General features: G+C 36.7%; 1 protein-coding gene across 2 annotated transcripts; it reads right to left on the bottom strand.

The window, feature by feature from the left end:
• Window positions 1–8,873: 8,873 nt before the first annotated feature.
• On the bottom strand, window positions 8,874–20,275 carry LOC106079542 (GDP-L-fucose synthase-like). 2 transcript variants are annotated; one of them, XM_013240717.2, is made up of 5 exons: window positions 20,134–20,275; window positions 16,978–17,285; window positions 15,982–16,107; window positions 15,240–15,325; window positions 8,874–13,288 (listed from the first exon to the last, which is right to left on the bottom strand). In XM_013240717.2, the coding sequence occupies exon 5, from the start codon at window positions 9,907–9,909 to the stop codon at window positions 8,953–8,955; it is 957 nt and encodes a 318-aa protein (XP_013096171.2). In that variant the 5' UTR covers window positions 9,910–13,288; window positions 15,240–15,325; window positions 15,982–16,107; window positions 16,978–17,285; window positions 20,134–20,275; the 3' UTR covers window positions 8,874–8,952. The 2 variants fall into 2 exon arrangements, with proteins under 2 accessions (XP_013096171.2, XP_013096170.1); XM_013240716.2 differs by lacking the exon at window positions 20,134–20,275 and adding an exon at window positions 20,012–20,054 and having other exon boundaries at window positions 11,278–13,288.
• Between the last annotated feature and the right edge of the window lie 1,318 nt (window positions 20,276–21,593).

Below are 21,593 nucleotides of genomic sequence, written 5' to 3'. Positions count from 1 at the left end.
AGAAGATATGTAAAAATGTAGTCAAATGATAGATATAGTGTAAAGCTGGGCGTATTTTCAATTCTATTACTTCTATTTGATGGTAAAATGTTTGACATGTTTCGGATCTTCCTTCAGTATCACTAAGTCAAATATATTTATAAAATATACAAGAAATGTTCACAACAAATATAAATATTAGTTAAAGGTGTTTTGTCTGCTCAGCTAAGCTGCTAAAATTAAAAGAAAACATTTGTTTGTTTATAAAGGTTAAGAATGCACTTTGTATGTAAATATCACGCACATTTTTTTAAATGTCATGTAAATACAAATAAATATTTTTGATTTCATAATTTTTTACAATTATTATAAGTTGGATAAAAAAATAAAAGGATGGAATGACCAAAGGATGAAATGACCAAGGGATGAAATGACCGGGAATGAAGTGATCTGGGACCGAACAGCCTCTGCTAAAAGTTTTAGACATCTTTCTCAGCGCGGCTCCGCTACAGCTTCTTCCCAACTTTATGTACATTGCTTCTACCGCTATGTTGTAACAATACTTATTCTACTTCTGTTTGACAGTGAAAGAAATAATATAACCAATGAATCACGGAAAAAAAAAGACACATTTCTTTCACGTGTTTCGATGGATCAGTCCCAGAATGCTTGTGTTGCACGGAAGTGGTGTTCACATTTGGATAGATTAAATGTAGGGCATAACCATTGTCCGCTGGTGGGTGATTAAGAATTTTCTTTTCGCCATCTGCGTCTAAAATACCACGGAACAAAATAAATAAAACTGTAGGGAGACAAAAGTGAATACTGAACTTGTTTAATTTCTTACATTATAATACTACACAGAACAACAAGATTTCAAGCATAAAACATTTCAAAGACATAACTATGTAACATTTTGTTATGCCAGAACAGTATATACATAGAGAACAATTTATTGAAACTTTAAAAAACAACAAATCTTTTTCCTAGTTCATGAGTTAATTTTGCAGAATGGACAAACACCCCAACTGAAGATGAAACAAACAAAAAAAAGCCAAATGTCGAATGGGGAAGTAGTGTTGTGGCCCTAAGCTCCACTGGGAGTCAAAGACAGTCAAGTAAGCCATAAATTAATTTTAATACTATTTCTGTCAATTTAAGTACATAGGCATTGATTTAGCAAATAGCTCAATAGTTCGTATACTTGCATCAGTCTTCACTATCTGCCCCATGAACCACAGGGTTTAAGACTTAGAAAGAAACTTCACTTGAAACTAGCATTAAGAAGGTGCTATGTGGAGGCATGGAAGCTGAGTGATAGAGCACTTGGTTTCCAAACTAGAGGTCTTGGGCTCAAATCCTGGGATTTTTTTATTTCGAATCCTTAGGCCACCTCTGAGTCCACCCAGCTCTAATGACTACCTGACAATAGTTGGGAAAAGGTAATAGCAGTTCCTTGTTAACCATGGGCCAGAGAAACAGATGACCTTTACATCATCTTCCCTATAGATTGCAAAGTCTGAAAAGGAATCTCATCCTCAATGTCATGTACCAAATGCAGTGCAAAATAAAAAGACTTGCCAACTGCTCTTACACTGTTTCCATCAAATGTTTTAAACATTTTGGTTTAGACTTGGCATTTCACAACATAAATATATATGTTATATACATGCACATATGTGATTGATAACTTGTACATATTTAGTGGTCTGAATATATTCAATTAATTACACTTTCTGAGTTAGAAAAAATATCCTCATGTTATATTAGGTTTCATTCATTAGCATTTTTATTGAAGTATACATTTTTAAGCCAATATTCTTGTCTGAGTTTTCAGTAGTTTAAACCTTTAAAAAAGGATACTAATATTGCTTTGATCAACTCTTTAAATACACTATTTAGACAATATAGTCTATATATTTATATAATATTTTTATTTGTCTAATGAGATTCTTTGTTAAAAATTTTAAGGGAGATAATTCCTTTCAATTTTATTTTTTTTTAAACAGCACTGGTACATCTTGTTCAATGAAACAAAAAAACAATAACTTCTAAAACAGTTTTAAAATTGTATGTAGGAATAGCTGGTTAATATGTCAAACAAAACCTTGGTTAAAAAAACAAAGGATTATAGATTTGATTTGATTTGTTGATTTGAGGCACATCGGCACAATTTAGGCCATGTCGTGCCTGCAGTCCCTTAAGGACTACTCTCTCTCTAAACAGCAAGGGCCAGATTCTATACAGTAATATAATTAAAATTAAGGTCTATTCACAGTTAAAATAGTAAAGGTAGTAAAAATTTAAATATTTGGTAAAAATCTAATGTAAATAGTGTATGTTCACAAATTCAGAAATCACATCTTCGTAGATAGCCCCACTTCCCGAATAAAGCCCAGTACCTTCCCAGGGTCGACATTATTAAATAGTGTTTTTAGATTAGTAGCTCTAAAATGTTTCGCCCTGACATCCTGGTATCTGGGGCAATCAACGAGGATATGTTCCACGGTGAGGCGAGAGTCACAGTACTCGCAAAGTGGGGGCTCCTCTCTCTTCAGTACAAAAGAGTGCGTGATGTAGGTGTGGCCAATCCTAAGTCTGGACATGGTTGTGCTACCACGCCTTGTCAGACCCTTAGATGTGGGCCGCCACCTGACATCCGCCACAATCTGCCTGAGTTTACTGTGAGTCTCAGCCTCCCATCGGTTCTGCCACTCTCGATAGGTGGCAGAGGCAATACTTTGTCTCAGGTCCGAGTAGGGGATTTGGGTTCCTGACACCGCATGATTTAGGGCTCTCTTTGCTTCTCTGTCTGCGGCTTCGTTTCCCTCAATGCCAACATGGGAGGGGACCCAGATGAAGGTGACATCCCTACGGTCGGCTGTTATTAGGTCCAACAGCTTCAGGCTCTTATGTACCAATGGGATGTCAGTCTTCATCCGCCCCAAAGCTTGCAATGCAGATTTGGAGTCGGAGCAGATTATAAATTTCCTCCTTTCTGATGCTTTTACGGCCATAAGTGCAAGCAATATTGCGTGCAATTCGGCCGTAAAGATGGAGCAGCCATCGGGGAGTCTACGGGAGATTGTTTTGTTCCGAAAGGAGCAGGCACACGCGACCTTTCCCTCCATTTTGGATCCGTCTGTGTAGATGGTGCCACAATCTCCGTAGCTCTCCTGCAGTTCCCTAAAGTGGACTTGTAGTATGCTTGGGTCTGTATTTTCTTTTTTGAAATTAAGGAGGGATAAATTTAATTTGGGTTTATTCATTAGCCAAGGAGGATTCTGAGGGGTTTCTATTTTAGAGATTTGGTCAATGGGTGGGGTTAAATTTTGGATGGGTTCTCTCATTCGAAGGCCCAGCGGCTGTATGACGTTAGGCCTTCGATTGTATAATTCTACCTCTGTGGGGTTAAATATGGAGTCAAAAGCAGGGTTCGTGGGGTTGGATTTTAGCTTGACTATATACTGCATTGCAAGCTTTTTCATTCTTATATCCATGGGGAGTTCTCCAGCCTCCACATGGAGACTTGGGATAGGTGATGTACGAAACGCGCCGAGACAGAGACGCAGGGCAGCATTTTGTATTGGTTCCAGTATTTTTAGGTACGACTTCCTTGCTGCTCCATATATTATGGATCCGTAGTCTAGCTTGGATCGAATTAGACTCCGATAGAGCAGCAGCAAGGTATCTCTGTCAGCTCCCCAGTCCGTATGGCTGAGTACTCTTAGTATGTTTAATGACTTTTGGCATTTCTTCTTAAGTTCCTTAATGTGGGGGAGAAAATTAAATTTGGAATCTAAGGTGAGGCCTAAAAATTTTGTAGTTTTCACGACAGGGATCTTCTTTTTGTGTATAAATAGTTCAGGGTCTGGGTGGAGTCCCCTTAGATTACAAAAATGCATACTAACTGTTTTGGAGTCTGAGAATTTGAAACCATTATAGTTTGCCCAACCCTGAATTTTGTTTAAACATAACTGTAATTTCCTTTCTAAGGTGTTCATGTTTTTCCCATAAGTAAGAATGACAAAGTCATCAACATACAAAGAGCACTCTATGCCAGGGGACAGCGCATTTATGATGCTATTTATTTTAATGTTGAACAGGGTGACTGACAGAATGCTGCCCTGGGGTACACCCATTTCCTGGTCATGAGTGTCAGAAGCGGAGTTGCCCACTCGAACCTGAAATTTTCGATCTTTCAGGAATTCCTCCACAAAACGGGGGAGGTGTCCCTTAAGCCCCATAAGCGCCAGGTCACGTAGAATGCCATGTTTCCAGGTTGTGTCATAGGCCTTTTCTATATCGAAGAATACAGCTACTAGATGTTCTCTTCTGAGTAATGCATTTCTAATATAAGCTTCCAGCCTTACCAGGTGGTCAGTTGTTGTCCGCCCCTGCCGGAATCCGCACTGGTAGTTTGAGATCACTTTATTCCTTTCCAGGTACCAGACCAGCCTACTGTTAATCATTCTTTCCATGGTTTTGCAGATGCAGCTTGTTAGTGCTATTGGTCGATAGTTAGCTGGGTCAGAGCCGTCTCTTCCCGGTTTAGGTATCGGTATAACTGTGGCTTTCCTCCAGCTGTTTGGGAAAGCGCCTGTTTGCCACACACAGTTATAGACCCCTAGCAGGACTGCCAATGAGGGTTCGGGAAGGTGCTTGAGGAACTGGTAATGGATTTCGTCTTCTCCAGGCGCTGTGTCATGTGACTTGTCCAGCGATTCCCTCAGTTCTTCAAGTGAGAACGGTTTGTTGTAGTCTTCATTGTTCTCTGACCTGAAATCAATGGGGTGTCTTTCCTCCCTGGTTTTGACTTTTTGGAACTCTGGCGTGTAGTGTGCAGTGGATGATTTTTCTGCTATTGAGGATGCAAGGCAGTCAGCTATTTCTCTGGGGGACGTGACAGTTCGTCCTTGATTTTTCAAATGCCCTATTGCATTTGATTCTTTCCCTTTGATTCGCCTTACTGCCTTCCAAACCGCTCTAGCAGAAGTTTTGGCATCCAGACTGCCGACAAAACTTCTCCAGGAATTCCTTTTGGCTGACCGTATGGTTTGTCTAGCCTTTGCTCTAGCTATCCTGAATAGCTTTAGGTTTTCCTGGGAAGGATTCTTTATAAATGCAGCCAGTCGTTTTTTCCTATCACCAATAGCACTTTTGCAAGCTGTATCAAACCATGGTTTGCTAGGCCGTTTTGGATTTGCAGAGGTTAGGGGTACAACTTTCCTGGCTATACTTAGTAGCTTGCTAGCAAAGGTATCAGCTGGGTTCTGTTCATGGAGGATATTTTCTGTGATATCCTCAGAGCATCTTTTTTGGAATTGTTCCCAATCGGCCTTATTCAGTTTCCACCGCTGAGGTCGTCCCAATGAAGGGAGATTGTTAGTAATGATGATTGGGAAGTGATCACTTCCCCGTAGATCATTGCTAACTGACCATTTAAAGTCGTCCAGAAGTCCGGGGACGCATACGGTGAGGTCAATGCATGTGAATGATCCAGTTCCTGGGTGCAAGTAGGTCGGTGATGCATCATTAAGTATGCATAAATCATGTTGGAGGAAGATATCCTCCAGCATACGACCTCTTGTGTCGGTATTGTTGGATCCCCACATGGTGTTATGGGCATTGAAATCCCCAAGGATTAAATAAGGCCGGGGGAGTTGTTTCAATAGGTCCTCCATGTCTGTTCGGTTTAATGGAGCGCCTGGTGGTAGATACAGGCTGCAGCAAGTGATAACCTTGTGAAGGGTTATCCTAGCTGCTACGGCCTGTAGTGTGGTCTGTAGTTCTACCCTCTCATGGGGGATGCTATCCTTCACAAGGATACAGACTCCACCTGATGCTCTCTCTGCATCCTCAACATTCTTGGTGTAAGCACGGTAGCTTCGGAAGCTGATGCAATCTTTTAGAAATGTTTCCTGTAAGCAGACAGCTACAGGAGTCTCAGAGTCCATCAGTAGCTGCATTTCCTCGTAATTGGCCTTGAGGCCTCTACAATTCCACTGTACAATTCTGGAATCCATGGCTTATTCTAGATGACCTACTTGGAGCTATTTGGCCTTGGGAGGCCCCCGGGGGGGGTTTCCCTTTATTCCAGTGACCTTGGTATTTTTATTCTTGGGTTTGGATGGAGAGGAGGACAACCCCCTTTTGGGGGAAGTCTTTCTCTCTGGAGAGGGGAGATCCCTCTGGTTAGAGCGGAGGTTATTTCCTCCTCTCTCACCTCGGGCATCCTCTCCGCTTTGATTTCTCCCCTTAGGGAGTTGGTCAACCTCTAACTCAGTAGAGGTTGGGGTGTCTGGCTGGGTTCTCTGAGGAGAACCTGTGTCAGACATGATGTCTCCGGGTTCTCCCGGAGTATTGGTTTTGACATGCTGCTCAGTCTCCATGCTCTCATCAGCGAGCACAGAGAACCTGTTCTTTAGCATGACAACAGGGCTTTCTTGTTTCTTCAGAGGTGTGTTCTTTGGCGGTGTTTTCTTCTGAGTTGGGGGAGGAGGAGGGGGTGGTGGGGTCAATGTGTCCGTCTGTGTGGCTATGGATCTTCCTTTCTTAGCAACAGCCTGGGCGTAGGTCTTTGTCAAGCCGAATTGACCCTTGGGTAGGGCCAGTACAGCCGATTTCGCCTGGCTAAAGGTACATCCGTTTCTTGCCTTGTACTCCTGCACGGCAACCTCCTGTTTCCACACAGGGCAGTCCTTGGAGTAGGCTGAGTGGCCAGCTTGACAGTTTGGGCATTTGAACTGGGCTGTGCAGCCCTTGTCCTCATGACCCTCTCCAGCACATCTGGCACACACAGTGTTCCTCTTACAGACTGCCGCGCCGTGTCCATAACCCTGGCACTTGAAGCACCTCATGGGGTTAGGTATGTAGGGCCTCACTGGAACTCGTAGGTATCCTGCCTTCACATACTCTGGCGGTGTCCTAGTTCCGAATGTGAGGATAATAGTGGCGGTTTTGACCTCCTCACCCTCCCTGCGCCTGGTAATGCGCCGGGCATGGGTGACTCCTTCAATGCCCTCCACTATTTCCTTCTCGGAACATTCCAGTAGGTCCCTAGAGCTGATTACACCTCTGCTGGTGTTCAGACTCTTGTGTGGCATGACTTCCACTTGGAGATCACAGAGTCTTCTGCATCTTAAAAGCCCATCAGAGTGTGTCTTGCTGTCTACTTCTACAAGGAGTTCCATTGTTTTGTGTAGCTTAGACACACTCTTGGGCTCTCCCACTACTGACTTGAGTCCCTTATAGATAATAAAAGGGCTCAACTTGGTCAGGCTTTTTCCCTCCTCTGTGCATCTAACCACCAGAAATGATGGCCAGGTGGCACAGCTTTTTGCGACCTCCTCTTTTTTATCGTCAATTCGTCGTTTCTTGCCCAGACATAGGTCTGGGGCAAGTAGTTTTGTGTGTGTTTTTTGGTCCATATATAGTTTGGTTAATTCGGCACCTGTGCTCCCCACCCGCCATCGAGTCCAACAAGGGGACGGGCCATTCGGATGTCCAGAATGAGCCCGCCAGGGCTACACAGGTGCTATACTCAGTCAGCTGCTACATCGGACATGTGTCCAATACAGCAGCTCCCTGATTGACCCTCCAGCCACCGCCCTCCAGCATAGGTCGACGACCTATGCTGGTAGCTCGGCATGACCAGCCGGTTGACCCAGAGCGGGCCATCTGGGTCTCAGGTCTAGGGGAACTTGGAGCCAAAGTATTGTGTTGTTGTGGTTTATCCTCAGATAGCCACCACTCAAACACCAGGATCTCTTTATCCCCCCTTACCCGTCGCAGTCCACGGCAAACGGACTGGTCTAGGACGTAGTGAGAATTTAAAGTTAAGGAGACAGTGTGATGATCAATGAAGGCAGACTTAGGAAAAGAGGAGGCAGACACAATGATAGAACAGAAGTAGGGCACTTTTGAGCTCCAAAAGTGCTAAGGAAAGAGGAGCGCAGTTTAACGTCATGTCTCGGGACGGTGATTCTTAAAATAAAGGCTATTATAAAGTGATGTAATAGGTTTAGTAGTAATGAAGCATTGTTTTCTTTAATTATATATATATAATAAATATATAAAAATATATAAGACTTCAGCAACACTGACCTCCTGCAAAGAACTAACCAATCTCCCATAAAAGAAGAAATCAGAAAGAGAAGATTGGGTTGGATTGGGCACATTTTGCACAAAGCATCAACTAGCATTACAAGGCAGGCAATAAAGTGCACCCACTAGGCAAGAGAAAAAGAGGACATCATAAAACCACCTGGCAACAGAAAGTAGATGCAGACACAGGGGACTATGGAGGTCTAAGGTTGGCAGCACATACTCCCAATGATGGGCTGTAAGTATAAAACACTTCACAATGGATTTCTCATATTTGAGTTTTCAGACTGAAGCCAAGGGAAGGCAGTTTTCTAGTTTATATACTGTAGAATGAGCCATGATGTTAAGAAATTATAAGAATAATGAAATAAAATAATATGTGATTCATTTGAATGAACACAACAGCACAATTTATGTCCTTTTTTTATATAGTTGTAGATTATATTTGTTCATAGCAAAAGCATAATTTAAAAGGCACACCAATACAGTAAAATGGTAAACATACAGTTTTTTAAAGTTACGCTGATGTGAATGATCCAAAATAAAATCTAAAAGAAACAAATTGAATAGTGTCTATGTTTTTGAAACAGCAAAAAAATCAAAATATGATGTAAGCATATTTATTTAAAAAGAAAAAAAAGAAACATTAGATAAACGCTTGTCAAGTTCTATGATTCATTTCAGAGTACTTCATGGTGCTTTAAAGTAACAAGACTGAGATTGCTGTGCCCCTTACAAAAGCAGTTTTAAAATGATATATGTGATACAATATAAATAGTTGATCATGAAAAAAAAAAAAAATCAAAACCCCAAAAGATGCGTGTCACAAATATGGATTCAGTGTGGACCTATGGGGAGCATGATCTGTTAATGGCGGGCAGCATCTCTGTTTGCAACATACCAATCACAAGTTTCTTTGATAGCTTGACGTATTGGAGTAAACTTGAAATCAGGCAAATAGCTTCTCAGTTTGGCATTGCTTGCTGTTTTTTTAAACTGACCATCTGATTTAGTGGTATCTTGAATAACTTCCCCAGTAAAATCCATGGCCTCCACCACCAAATCTGCTGCCTCTTTTATGGATACCTCATCCTCTTCTCCAACTGACAGAATAATTGGTGACACTTCCTCATATTCTCTTAATACCCACAAGAAAAGGCGGCCCAGGTCCAAAGAATAGATAAATTGTCGACGCGGTGAGCCTGTTCCCCATATTACAAAAGGTGTATTGTTTTCTTTAGCCTCATAAACTTTACGAATAAGACCCGGTAAAACATGCCCATCTTCCAGGTTAAAGTTGTCATGTGGTCCATATACATTGGTTGGAATAACAGATGTAAATTTGCGACCATGCTGCACATGGTAACCTTTGTTTTGGACATCAATCATCCTTTTAGCAAAGGAATATCCAAAGTTACTGTCATGGGGTGCACCATTATGTACCATAGTCTCATCTATAGGATAGGTTGTTTTGTCTGGGAAAATACAAGTGGACAGACAGGAGACGACTTTCTGAACATCATATTCATGGCTGATACTCAGTACATTGTCATTGATTTTGGAATTGATTCTAAAAAAGTCAAGATTATATTTAAGATTCCTGAACAGACCACCAACCATGGCTGCCAAATGAATAACATGAGTAGGTTTGATTCTTTCAAATAGTGCTTCAGTGGCATTGCGATCTGTGAGGTCAGCATCTTTCGAAGACACAAAGTGCCATTCTTCATTGGGTCTCTTCCCTTCCTGCTCAATAGCAGCTTCAATACCTTTGCCAACCAAGCCAGTTCCCCCAGTGACTAATATAACTTTGTGCTCAGACATTTTCAATGTAATTAATTAGATGTACTTTAGATCCTTACTTATCAAAATGCAGGTGTGATTGACAAGCAACCAGACTACACTACCTTTCACGTTGGCAATCAATGCAATGGCTGCCAATGGCATTCACCGCATAACAAAACAAGCCGGTAGAGTCGAAAAAATATGCTACCTACAAAGGATTATATAGTTCTTAACTGTTAACAAAATTCTGTTACTGTTTACTATAAAATAGTTATCTGAATACTAAACACACAGAATGGTAATTCAAATGTTCAGTACTGGTTCAATACATACTTTGTATGTCCACTTGTTCTATTAAACCTAATAAAAAGTTGTTGTTTTATTTCTAAAGCATTGAGAACAAAAATTAATGTGGATTTTTTTTTCTTTTACAAAAGGGGGGAGGGGAGAGTTTGGACACAATTAAACCCATCCATGCAATGTATACAATGAATGACAGTAAGTATTTGACTACGACTACATAAGTCAATGTAATAATCCACAAATTAAAATATCAGCCCTAAACACATATGGCCTTTACATTCGTATACAAAAGCATGTCAACTAGAGTTCAACATAACAAGTTGGTTTCACCAAAACAAGGCTATAAAGACAGACGACAAGATGGCACTTAGTAGGATGGATGCCATTCAACCACAGAGTTTAATCATTTGCATTTCAAAGTGGAAATAACACATAGGCCACAAAGCCATGAAATAATATAAGATTATCTGTTCACCCAGACTGTGGTGATCAAACAGCAAGAAAATAGCTGCCTAGAGAACAATGATTCAAGTTTTTATGTACAAACACTTTTAAAGATATACATTATTATACTGTCACACATCCAAAAATATGCACAGCATTAAACAGATGAATTTTAATAGAATCAGACCATCGAGTAAGTACTAATTAACTCTTGTTGATTAATTACACTATAGTTTACTTTATTTTTATTATTTATGTTATTCAATGTAATAGTGTTACAGCAGAAGAATATTAAAAAAACACCATAAAAGGTGTGTAATTAGGGTAAAGGTGATAAAAGAACATTAAAATCACTACGTTTTCAGGTGTTTAGGCCAGAAAGTTGAAAAATAATATGTTCTTGTTAATGAGGTACCAACTGTAATTATTACTTTAAATTGCTGTAACAAGTAAGTGGGAATCTAATCTAGCTAACATTTCCCACATGAGTAAGTCTTAGTCTCAATGTTCCTGACCATGGTCTCAGCACTCACAACACCAAACATACCATCAGAGTTAAACATACCATTAGAGTTAATAAACAAATCAGTTTGTGAACATCAACACTTCTATTGCTTCACAAAGTGTAGGGCCAGAAAATAACAACAAAAAGGCAACACAATAAAATAGATGCTTTTAAAGGCTGTGTACAGCATGACAGTAATGACAAGAAACAAAATACAATTTAAAATGTCTGACATCTTCCAATGAGAATTAAGAACAAACAACCAAATAATATTTTTATAAATAGTTTAAAAAAATAAATGAAACATTAATATTTTCTTCTGTCATTGAAAACTAAGGAGAATAAAAAAATTGGCCAGTATGGGAATCAAACCCAGGATATTAGCATGATTCTCTAACAATTTAGCTAATATGCCATACTACAAAAGATCAAACATAGATATAACATATTTGATAAAAACTCATAAATAAATGGCGGCCAATTTATACGTACCTTAATCTACATAAAGTAAAAATTGATTTAAGAAAAATGAATAATTAATAAATTGAACTTTCTAAAACTTTCATAAAACTTGTTACACATTATAAATTTATGTGCAAAATTTCAGCTCTTCAGGATAATGAAAAATTGTTAAAATAAATCATTGAAATTTGTTTATTTTGACTATCATGAAAGTTTGAAGTAAAAGAAGGAATTGAAAAAAACAATGACAATGATCAGATGTCAAGACAAGACTGGGAAACATTTTTAAGTCCCTTTCTCATAGTTAGAACTTTGGTTTTTCTTTCATGTTTCAAAGACTTAAACAAAGGGAGATAAAACATTTGCTTTGGCAGACAGAAGCAGGAAACATTAATAGTCTCCATGAGCATAATTGACCCATGACCTATGCAGTATGAAAAAAAACAACTAAATCAATAACTAAGGGCTAAGGAAATACATGTGCACCATGTTAACTAAGAACACAAAGCACACACAAAACTGAACAGAAACAAAATATTCTTATATAACATGAAAAAATTAGTAACAAGAAATTCTATCATTATTACTGTGTACAACAAAAAGTAATTATAGAGAGGCCCACACATAGTGTTCCATTCTTGGAATCCCAAGAGCAGCAACAATCATCTCTTAAAAATCATATTGAAAGAAGGAAGCAGCTGAGGAATGACATAAGCTTTACTTGTAACATTAAAATGACTAATGTGGCAACAATAAGGTAAGAAACATTGAGTGAGTTTTTAAAAAATTAAATATCAGCTTAAAAAGTGTGGTAATATTGCTGCATGTATATCAGGTTTTAGCCAGAATATAAATATAACACAAATATTGATCACAACACTGAGATAAAGTTTCAAGGAATTTGACTAGTGCTTTACACTGTATAGATTGATTACCTCAGAAATATATGTAAAAGAAAACAAAGTAGAAATTAAGAAAAACTTTGATCTCATCAAAGCTTAATGAAAATAGTCACATTATAGTTACGAAACAATATTTACATGAAAGAATTGGCTTGTTTTTAATGTGGTCATCAAATGAAGAGGTACAAAAGATGTGAATTCTGTTTGGAGTTTCTTAATCCCCAAACATTTCTGGCTAAGTTTAATACAGAAAACATTTCTGGTTGAGTTTCTACTAGCGACATCTGACCTTCTTGACAATATGAAACAATATATCCTTATAACAAAAATATGTTTCTAAGGCGATCAGATCACATTCAAATATGGGTGATGGTCAGTTCTACTTCACAATAAAGAAATTATTTGTTACAAATATTTTAACACTTTGTTTTTGATATGTTATAAATATCTAAATCACAAGAATTTTCAGTTAAAAACTATTTCCTTTAAAATAACTCTGTGGAGATCTGTAATAACTCTGTGTCACATGAGACAATGCAGAATAAAATAGACAAGAAAAACAATAAATAAATAAATATATGCATATGTAACAAGCGCTCACTAAGACTAACTATGTGATGAAGCTAACTTGGTTAGTGTGTATAATTATAATATCATTCACTTTGTTCATCAACGAATGGCATCTCAATGGTACATTTAGCAGAAGGATGAACTGAGCCACGTACACTAGAAGTAGAATGTTCAGCACTTGAAGTGGATCTTTGATGCAAAAAATCATATGTGCCTCAGCATTGCTGACATCCTGTCAGATTTGTACAAACATTGAATAAATAATGACGTTAATAAAATAATAAAATAATAATAATCTTTATTATCCGTAAGGAAATTTGTCTTACAATTTGTGCATTACACCAAACAAAAAACATTATAACTATAAGAAACCAAAGTGTACATTCACACCAGACTCACTCATAATTTACATGTGACAAAGTTTATACCAGATTGTTCTTATTTAATGATTTGATTGCCAGGGGTGTCTTGTATCTCTTTTGTGATTGTAAAATCACAAAATCCTGACTCAAAGAGTGATTCTTTATTTCGAGGAGCTTTTTTATAGATGTTTGTCTCAAACAACTGCCCAAATGGGGTTTGTTTTTTGCGAATGATTTTGCCAGCAGCATTTAGGATTCTATAAAGTTTATTTTTATTTTTAATGCTCAGATTGCCATACCAGGCAGTGATATTGAAACTTAAAATATTGCAGATGTGAGCGTGATAAAACATAGCCAAGGCCTTTTCGCTAACATTAAACGAGGGCAGTTTTCTTAGTAATCGTAATCTTTGCTGCCCTTTTTTGCTGATATAATCAGTATTTGCAGTAAAATTTGCAGTAAAAAAAAAAAAAAAAAAAGCTAGCTATCATAAAATAATACACTTTTATATTGTTATAACTCTGCCCCTGTGCTGGTATTTATGATGTCCACCAACCCATCATTAAGAATGCTGCCAAAAACAGCATTGGTTTGGAGAGAGAGAAGCTTAATTCCGCCCATTGGGTTAGTAACTTTGAAATAGAAGGAAAAAAGCGTCCTTCGTCATGCTTGGTAACTTTTGAAGGCTGTTGCCATAGACCAGTGATGCTCAAAATACAGCCCACGGGCAGGATGACATGGTTTGATCCGGCCCAAAGTGTAGAAAATCCACTATCAAAAAAAAAAAATGAAAAATTATCTTTACCATTGTTAGGGCCTTCACTTTTTTCTGATGAATGGGTACCATGACCTTAAACATTTTAGTGTTTATAAAATGGGACTGTGAATGTAGAAACTACCAAGAAAAGTGAAAGGATCTTTTTTTTTTTGGTGAACATGATAATAAGCCACATATTTTATTTGTAAAGCTAGCTACAATGTTGCTGACAGTAAGAATGTAAGTACGGGTTTCTAATAGGCCTAGTTCCAATGGAATTTCTTTTCACTTTTGTATCTTTTTGATCATGTGGCCCGCGACATGAGTGTTGGAAATTGAAATGGCCCCCAGGCTGCAATAGGTTGGGCATCACTTCCATAGACTTAGAGCAACACTGGGAAGTGTGTTGAGACTGTTGGCAGAGGGAGAGGGTGTGCCTGAAAAGTGGATTTACAAAAGGGACATGTGAATCCTAGAACTGGGCTCTGTGTGGCAGAAATGAGCCCAAGGCCTGACAATAGTTATATATATTTGTTCTGTTGCCTCTTGCCGCCTGTTAACAGATGTCATCATCTTTTCTGAGTTATCCTTGTTAGTCACCTCAATTAAGTTTAAAACAATTTGTTATTGAGTTTTTTGTGGCATTTTCCAGGCTAAACGTCTTATGACAGAGACACTCACTTGTGTTTCTCATTACATTCATTGCTACTCCTTCCTTCCAATGTTTCAAATATATATATTCATATTATTTTTTTTGCATTTTGCAGAAAAAGTAAAGTTCCCCTTTCAGACCAAATAGTCTATAGGGCAGATGATGTAAAGATCATCTTTTTCTTTCGCCAACGATTAACGAGCAGGGTGTCATGTGGCCAGTACAACGACCAACCGCCTTTACTTTCCCCACATTAGAGTTGGGTGGACTCAGGGGTGCCATAATATATTCCAATTTTCACTGAGATTCAAACCCAGGACTCCAGGTTCACACGCCAATCGGTTCATCTCTTGGCCATCGCGCCCCTATTTCGCAGAGATTTGTTAAAATTTAATTTCATATCAAAACTTACTCGCACTCTGACTGTTATGGACGTTTCAAGCACTGACACTTCCAGTATCTGGACAATCACAGCCACACGTTGACCAAGAAGTTCATCTGTATACAAAAAAAAATGTTGAAGTTGATTGAAAAAAATTGACTGTTAAATTAAACTGTTATAAAAAAGACTTTTCCCAACAAGACTTCCGCAGGGCAGCTGATGTAATCTCACTTGTTTCTAAGGCTAATAATACCAGTACAAAAACCAGCAGTTTTTACTTTCTTACAACTAATGAGCAGGGTCAATCAGAGGATATAAAATAATCACAATTCAGCAAGCTGCAGCAGCATCCTTGGTATGAAAGCCCAGTACACTGACGATTCTGCCATCACACTTTATTTATATAAGAAATTGTTGATAAAGATGTTAATTAGGTAAAATGTTTCACTTCTTGGGATCAATTATGTAAAGCTATCAAGAGTACCTAAAGGTGTACGTGCTATTATTAAAGCTGTAAATATTTCTCTTAATGCACTTTATTCAAAGTGATGGGAATTTTTTTTTACTCACTTGAGCTTTCAAACACATGAAATGCAAACCACTTTTATTTAACCTTCTAATAAGGTAAATATTTTTTTCTTCCATAGATATCTATATCCATTAATTTCCATGCATAATAATGATAAAATGTTCAACAGCTTACAGTGAACCGTTTAATAACAAAGTATACAAATATAACAATAAGTCTTCAGAGCGAAACAAAAGTACCTACAGATTGTCCTGTCTGGCAAACTACCCAGAAAACATGAAAGACCAAGGTACCCAGCTCTCTGAAACATCAAATCTCTCAGCTCTGGGTCAATCTTGTCTTTAGCTTTTTCAAATAAAGAGATCCTAACTGCAGGAGAAATAATTAGGAATAATGTATCATAACGAGGAATACCAACTTTCATAATTTTTTTTTTATAACAGAAGTTAATTACATTGTTGTTTTTTTTATTTTTCATAACAATAGAAACTAATAAAGTAGAAAAAAAAACATGATTGTAATGTATAATATTCTAGCACAAAATTCAGATGTCTAAAAAAACACATCAAACTCCTGTGTACTTCTGAGGACCACAAAATTGCAGCAAAATGCACATCTACAATGACTGACTTTGACACCATAATAGAAAAGGTTTTTATTTTATGTATAATATTATATTTTAAAATAAAACAGCAGATTTAAACTTTTACAATTTGAGAACCCTATATAAAAATAAGCTGTCCAAAAATTAGGCAAACAATGATTTTTAAAGACCATTGAGAAGAAAGTCCATGAATCACAGAAAGGAAAAAGTGCTAATCTGCAGAAATCTCAGAGACAAATTGATTTTATTCAATCAAAATATTGTTTATCTTTTTATATTTTGCTTGACTGATGTCCAACTTGGTAATATTCTAAAAATAATCCAAGCATTTTAACCATGCTTTTAAAACATCTCAGCAGTCAGCTCTGCGGCCTCTAGTATGTCATAACTCAACATCCTAACTCAAAGATTCAAACAATATGTTTGTGTTTATTTCTTCAGGAATGAAGATAATTTTAGTCCTAGCACAAACCTGCAAGATGATAAGGGGTGTCAGCTGGTATGGTTTAAACTTAGGACCAAAGTAGTGACAGCCCAAAACACAATCCACACAACCAGACAGCCATTCAGAACTGAAAATACATGATCCAAAAACTGTTTACACACTTAATATAAATAGATATGGCCTGACTTACCACAAACATCTTTATGGCTCTTGAAGTCTTTACTTTGACAGACTCTATCACAGTATTTAGCCACCCAGCATCTAGTACACTTCTTCACAGTGTAACTCTCTTTGTTGCAAGTCAGACATGTTCCCTTGTATTTCCTGATCTGATGGTCAGCAAAGATTGGGTTATACTGAACTAAATCCATTCTTGAAGCCTTTTTGTTTTAGCAGTCTTCAAATGCACTGTTGAAGTTTTTCCATCAAGCTAGTTGTAGTTGTAACTACATTTCTCTCAAATCTCATAAAATGGTTTAATAGTTCAGAGTGATTTTACTGTAAAAAAAAATTATTATATATATTAAAATCTATTTACATACTTAGAAAATTGGGCCTGGGGACAAACAATATAGATTTATAACTAATTAAAATAAAATTTCAATAATTTCTATTTTCAAAAATTTTTATAATGGGTATAGTTTTTTTTACAAATTGACAAAACTTGTTTTTTCCTCCAGTATGCTTTCTAAAATGTTTTCCAAGATAGATCACTTTCTGTAGGATCCACCTGAAAGCGTTAACCTCTGTATAAAATATTCAGCACAATTTTCGCAAATGTTTACAATTGTTGCTGGTACATCACTTTTACTAACCAACTTGCATCATCCAAATAGTAAGTCGCATGCATACTTCTTTGGATATCTACTTCAATGGGCTGCTAATTTGTTCAAGGTAGATTCTTATGATCCATGGGCTAGACAAGATCTCTAATGAAGAACTGTGGCAAAGAACGAAGCAGCAGCCCTTTGAGGTAGATACTCTGAAACCCTTCAGAGATGCTGGAGATGTATAGGTCACACCCTTCGCAAGCCAGCATCCAACATAATATTTATACAGAGGTTAACACTTTCAGGTGGATCGCACAGAAAGATGATCTTTCTTGGAAAATATTTAAGAAAGCCTGCAATTTAATTATTGTATGTGAAGGCCTACATTGTGCACAAACTGCGTACATTGTGGTGTATTTATCTAACGTCTAAGTTGTTTAAATATTGCTTGAAAAAATCTAAGCATGTTCTTTTTACATCCTATGATTGACATGTGTCCCGCTTTCACTCCCGTCAAGGCAAGAGGAAGAGGGGACGGCCGAGGAATACATGTCACCGCGATTTCGAGGCAGATGCCAAGCAGATGGGTAAGACATGGGGACAGTTGGAGAGACTCGCCCAGAACCGAGATGCCTGGAGGAAGCTGGTTGGTGGCCTATGCCCCAGAATGGACTACAATCAGAGATGAGACGAGATGCATATTTCTTTTAGGAGAAACCTTTTCAAGTTTACATGCTTCTTTTCATGCATTTCTTAACCAATGCGCCAATAGGAGTAAGATACTTCAAGAGCACTGACATTCTCTCCCTTAATAAGCAGAACTGCTACATATTATGGAGTATTGTTGCAATGTTGTGAACAAAATGCAGCCACAATTCAGCACACAGGTTCTTAAAGAAGCTTTTGATTATGGTGTGTCACTTCTCTTGTGAAAAGAAATATTGTCCAAACCAGGATTTAATTTTAATTGTCACTCCAACAAAGGGTTCAGAACTAACAACTTAATCTTTCCATAGCCCGAAATATGCTATATTATATTCTTAATAGATGAATTTGTTTTTTTTTTTTTTTTTTCTTTTTAAATATTTCCAGTGAATGGTGGTGCAAAGAATTGTATCATCAGGGGAAACAATTTCACATTATTGTGGGCTCAAAGCATTCATGATGCTGTCAAAAACTAAGCATCACTAACCTTTTTTATACTTTGTTCATTATATAGGGGTCAAACCTTAAGTCATGATTGTTTCACATTTAATTGAAAACTGTAGCCGTAGCATAATGGAGGCTTACTAGATTTTAAAAGATTTTTAAATAAAGGCAGGACATTGATAGACTTATTAAAAATGAAAGCAGGTCACTGGACATTTTATGAAATGCAGGACTGTCACGCTTTAAGTCTGAACGTCTGGTCACTTTAATAATACCTTAATCCTTATTTTACGCAATATAGGTTTCTAGATCTAAGTCCAATGCTATAGAGTATAGTTTAGTATAGATGATTAGATTTAGATCTAAGTAAAGTAGTAAAGTTCCCCTTTCAGACCCTGCGATCTATAAGGCAGATGATGATTTAGATCTAGTCTAGATCTTAGTTATTATATAATATATTAATATTATTAGTATCTATGTATATAAAGTATAGTATAATAGTATATAGATCTATAGTATAGACATAATATGTACTACAGCATAAGTATAGTGACAGTATAATCAGCATAGTATACTATAGTATAGTTATAATATATTTTTAAAAAATTAATTCTAGATCACTATCTCAGACTCAATCTACAAGAAATTAGAATAAGAATAGATCTTTAGAATTATAATCTAATTGACTATATCCAGGAAAACCAGTGACTTGGCAGAATTTAAGTCATTGGTTAATATGCATGACTAAATGCATGACGCGTAGGACGTAATCATCTTCTTTTTTGAAGTAACGTCTGTATCATATAAGATAAGATCTAGATTCTGCTAATAATAGTACTAATGACTAATGTTGTTATAGAATAGAATTATAAATGTATCTAGAATTTTTTATAGTCTATTAAAGTATCTAAAGTACTATCCTCTATATTTATAAGTAGATTCTATATAGATCTAGTTTAGAGTTTAGTATAGATCTAGACACTACTTATTATTATTACTATACTAAATTTAGTCTAAATACTATAGTTTTACTTATATTATAATTAAATAAATTATACTATAGACTATAGAGACTAGTGACTAGAAGTAGCTCAGTAGAGACGAGAGATTCTACTGACTACTAGACTAGACTAGTCTAGAAATACTAGATCTAGAATCTAGATTAGAAATCATTAGATTATGATTAGATGTTACAGTAACACACTTACAGTTACTAAGTAATTAAGTTAGTATGATTTATATTATAATTATTAGTATTGTTACTAGTTAACTAGTAGTAGTAGTAATGTAATAAATGTTACCAACACGATGTGACGATAGATTTAAAATTTAAATTTAGTAGGTATCTAATTTTATCATCATAATCATGTAGATACTAGATCTAGCTAGATCTATTCTAATTACTTTTAAATTACTAATTGATTTACCAATTTACTACTTCTTCTCTATAGATTTAGATCTATATATTAATATATATCATCATCATGAGTAGATCTAGATAATCTTGCAGAATAAAATCTAGAGTCTATATGTATATATATAGAATATAGATCTAGATATAGATCTAGATCTAATCTAGATTATCTAGATCTAGATCTAGACTCTGTAGATTTAGAGAGTTAAGATTTTTTTTGTTTTGTTTTTATGACCAGATTTTTCTCTCTGTAGAGTAATTTAAAAAAAAAAAATAACTGAGAATGATTTTTTTCTGTTCTCATCTGAAACATCAGATCCAAAGGCAGCGTCCGAAAAGCCATAATGGAAAAAAATAAAATTGTAAAGAAAATTCTACAATATAATTTTTGTCTAGTGCAAACAATAGATAATTATCTAGAGCTAGACTCTAGACAACATAAAAAAAAAATAATATAAAAATGGCAATATCATAGGCATGTGGGTATTTCCGATTCTGATTACCTCGAAGTAGTGTAAAAAAAAAAGTTCTATAGATCAGTGTTTCCCCAACTTGACTTTATCGAAACACTTCGCACTTTCTAAGAATTGTCTGGAACACTTTGATTATTTGTTAAGTTATTGTTTCCTATTTGTTTAAATAATTAAACCATATTCTAAATTCAGATTGTTATTTAATTTGAAGTATAAAGCTATAGTAAAATACAGATATAAGCATTAGAAAAATAAAGGTTTGATCACTTTGATGGTATTGAGTCTTATAGGAATTTGAAACTGACAAAACGGTGGACTTAAATCGCCATGATCGACTGTTTATTAATAATTTTAAAAAATGCTACAATCATTGACATCGCTGTAACACTATCCTATAATATAAGAAAACCAACATGGGAAAAAAGAGAAAATATGGGAACCTTAGCTTGGAGATCAAGTGATTATGGAAGTTATCTAAAATAACAATAGGCCTATATATTGTTGTTATATCAACTGAGGGGACAATGACAATTGACCTTAGAGATACCTTCAAGGCCCTTAACATCCATAAGCAAGCTCCAAATGAACAAACAAAGCAGCATAGGTACATTTGGTACATTTAAAAAAATAAACATATTGTTTTACCATCGGTCGAAGGCGGAATAAGGAGAGGGCACATGAGGTTCCTCCCTGAATGGCCATTGGGGTTATTGTCACCCAAAGGACGTGCTATTATTGTAAATGATTGCTTCGAAAAACATCAAATTCCAGTAAAATATATTTTTAAAAAGTCTCAATTTAAACAGGAGTGATAAGTAGGAACTTCATCATCAGTCCTTTGACTTTCGTAGTGGGGGGGGGGGCTTAGCAGGATATCAAGAGACAGGCCAGTCGTCCATTCATTTTGTTATTCGGCACGACCCTTTCTTTGTGTTCCCTTCACAGTATCTTGAGGGATGACTTTTGATAGTGATTCTTGTCATACAATATGCCCAACCAA

This window comes from Biomphalaria glabrata, chromosome 15, assembly GCF_947242115.1.
Source record: "Biomphalaria glabrata chromosome 15, xgBioGlab47.1, whole genome shotgun sequence".
NCBI classification, from domain to species: domain Eukaryota; kingdom Metazoa; phylum Mollusca; class Gastropoda; family Planorbidae; genus Biomphalaria; species Biomphalaria glabrata.
Note: the sequence above shows the minus strand (reverse complement) of the source record. Positions and strands in the feature narration are given on the sequence as shown.

Excerpts from the sequence above, each read along its gene's own strand:
- LOC106079542 (XM_013240717.2), bottom strand. The coding sequence starts at position 9,909 with ATGTCTGAGCACAAAGTTATATTAGTCACTGGGGGAACTGGCTTGGTT.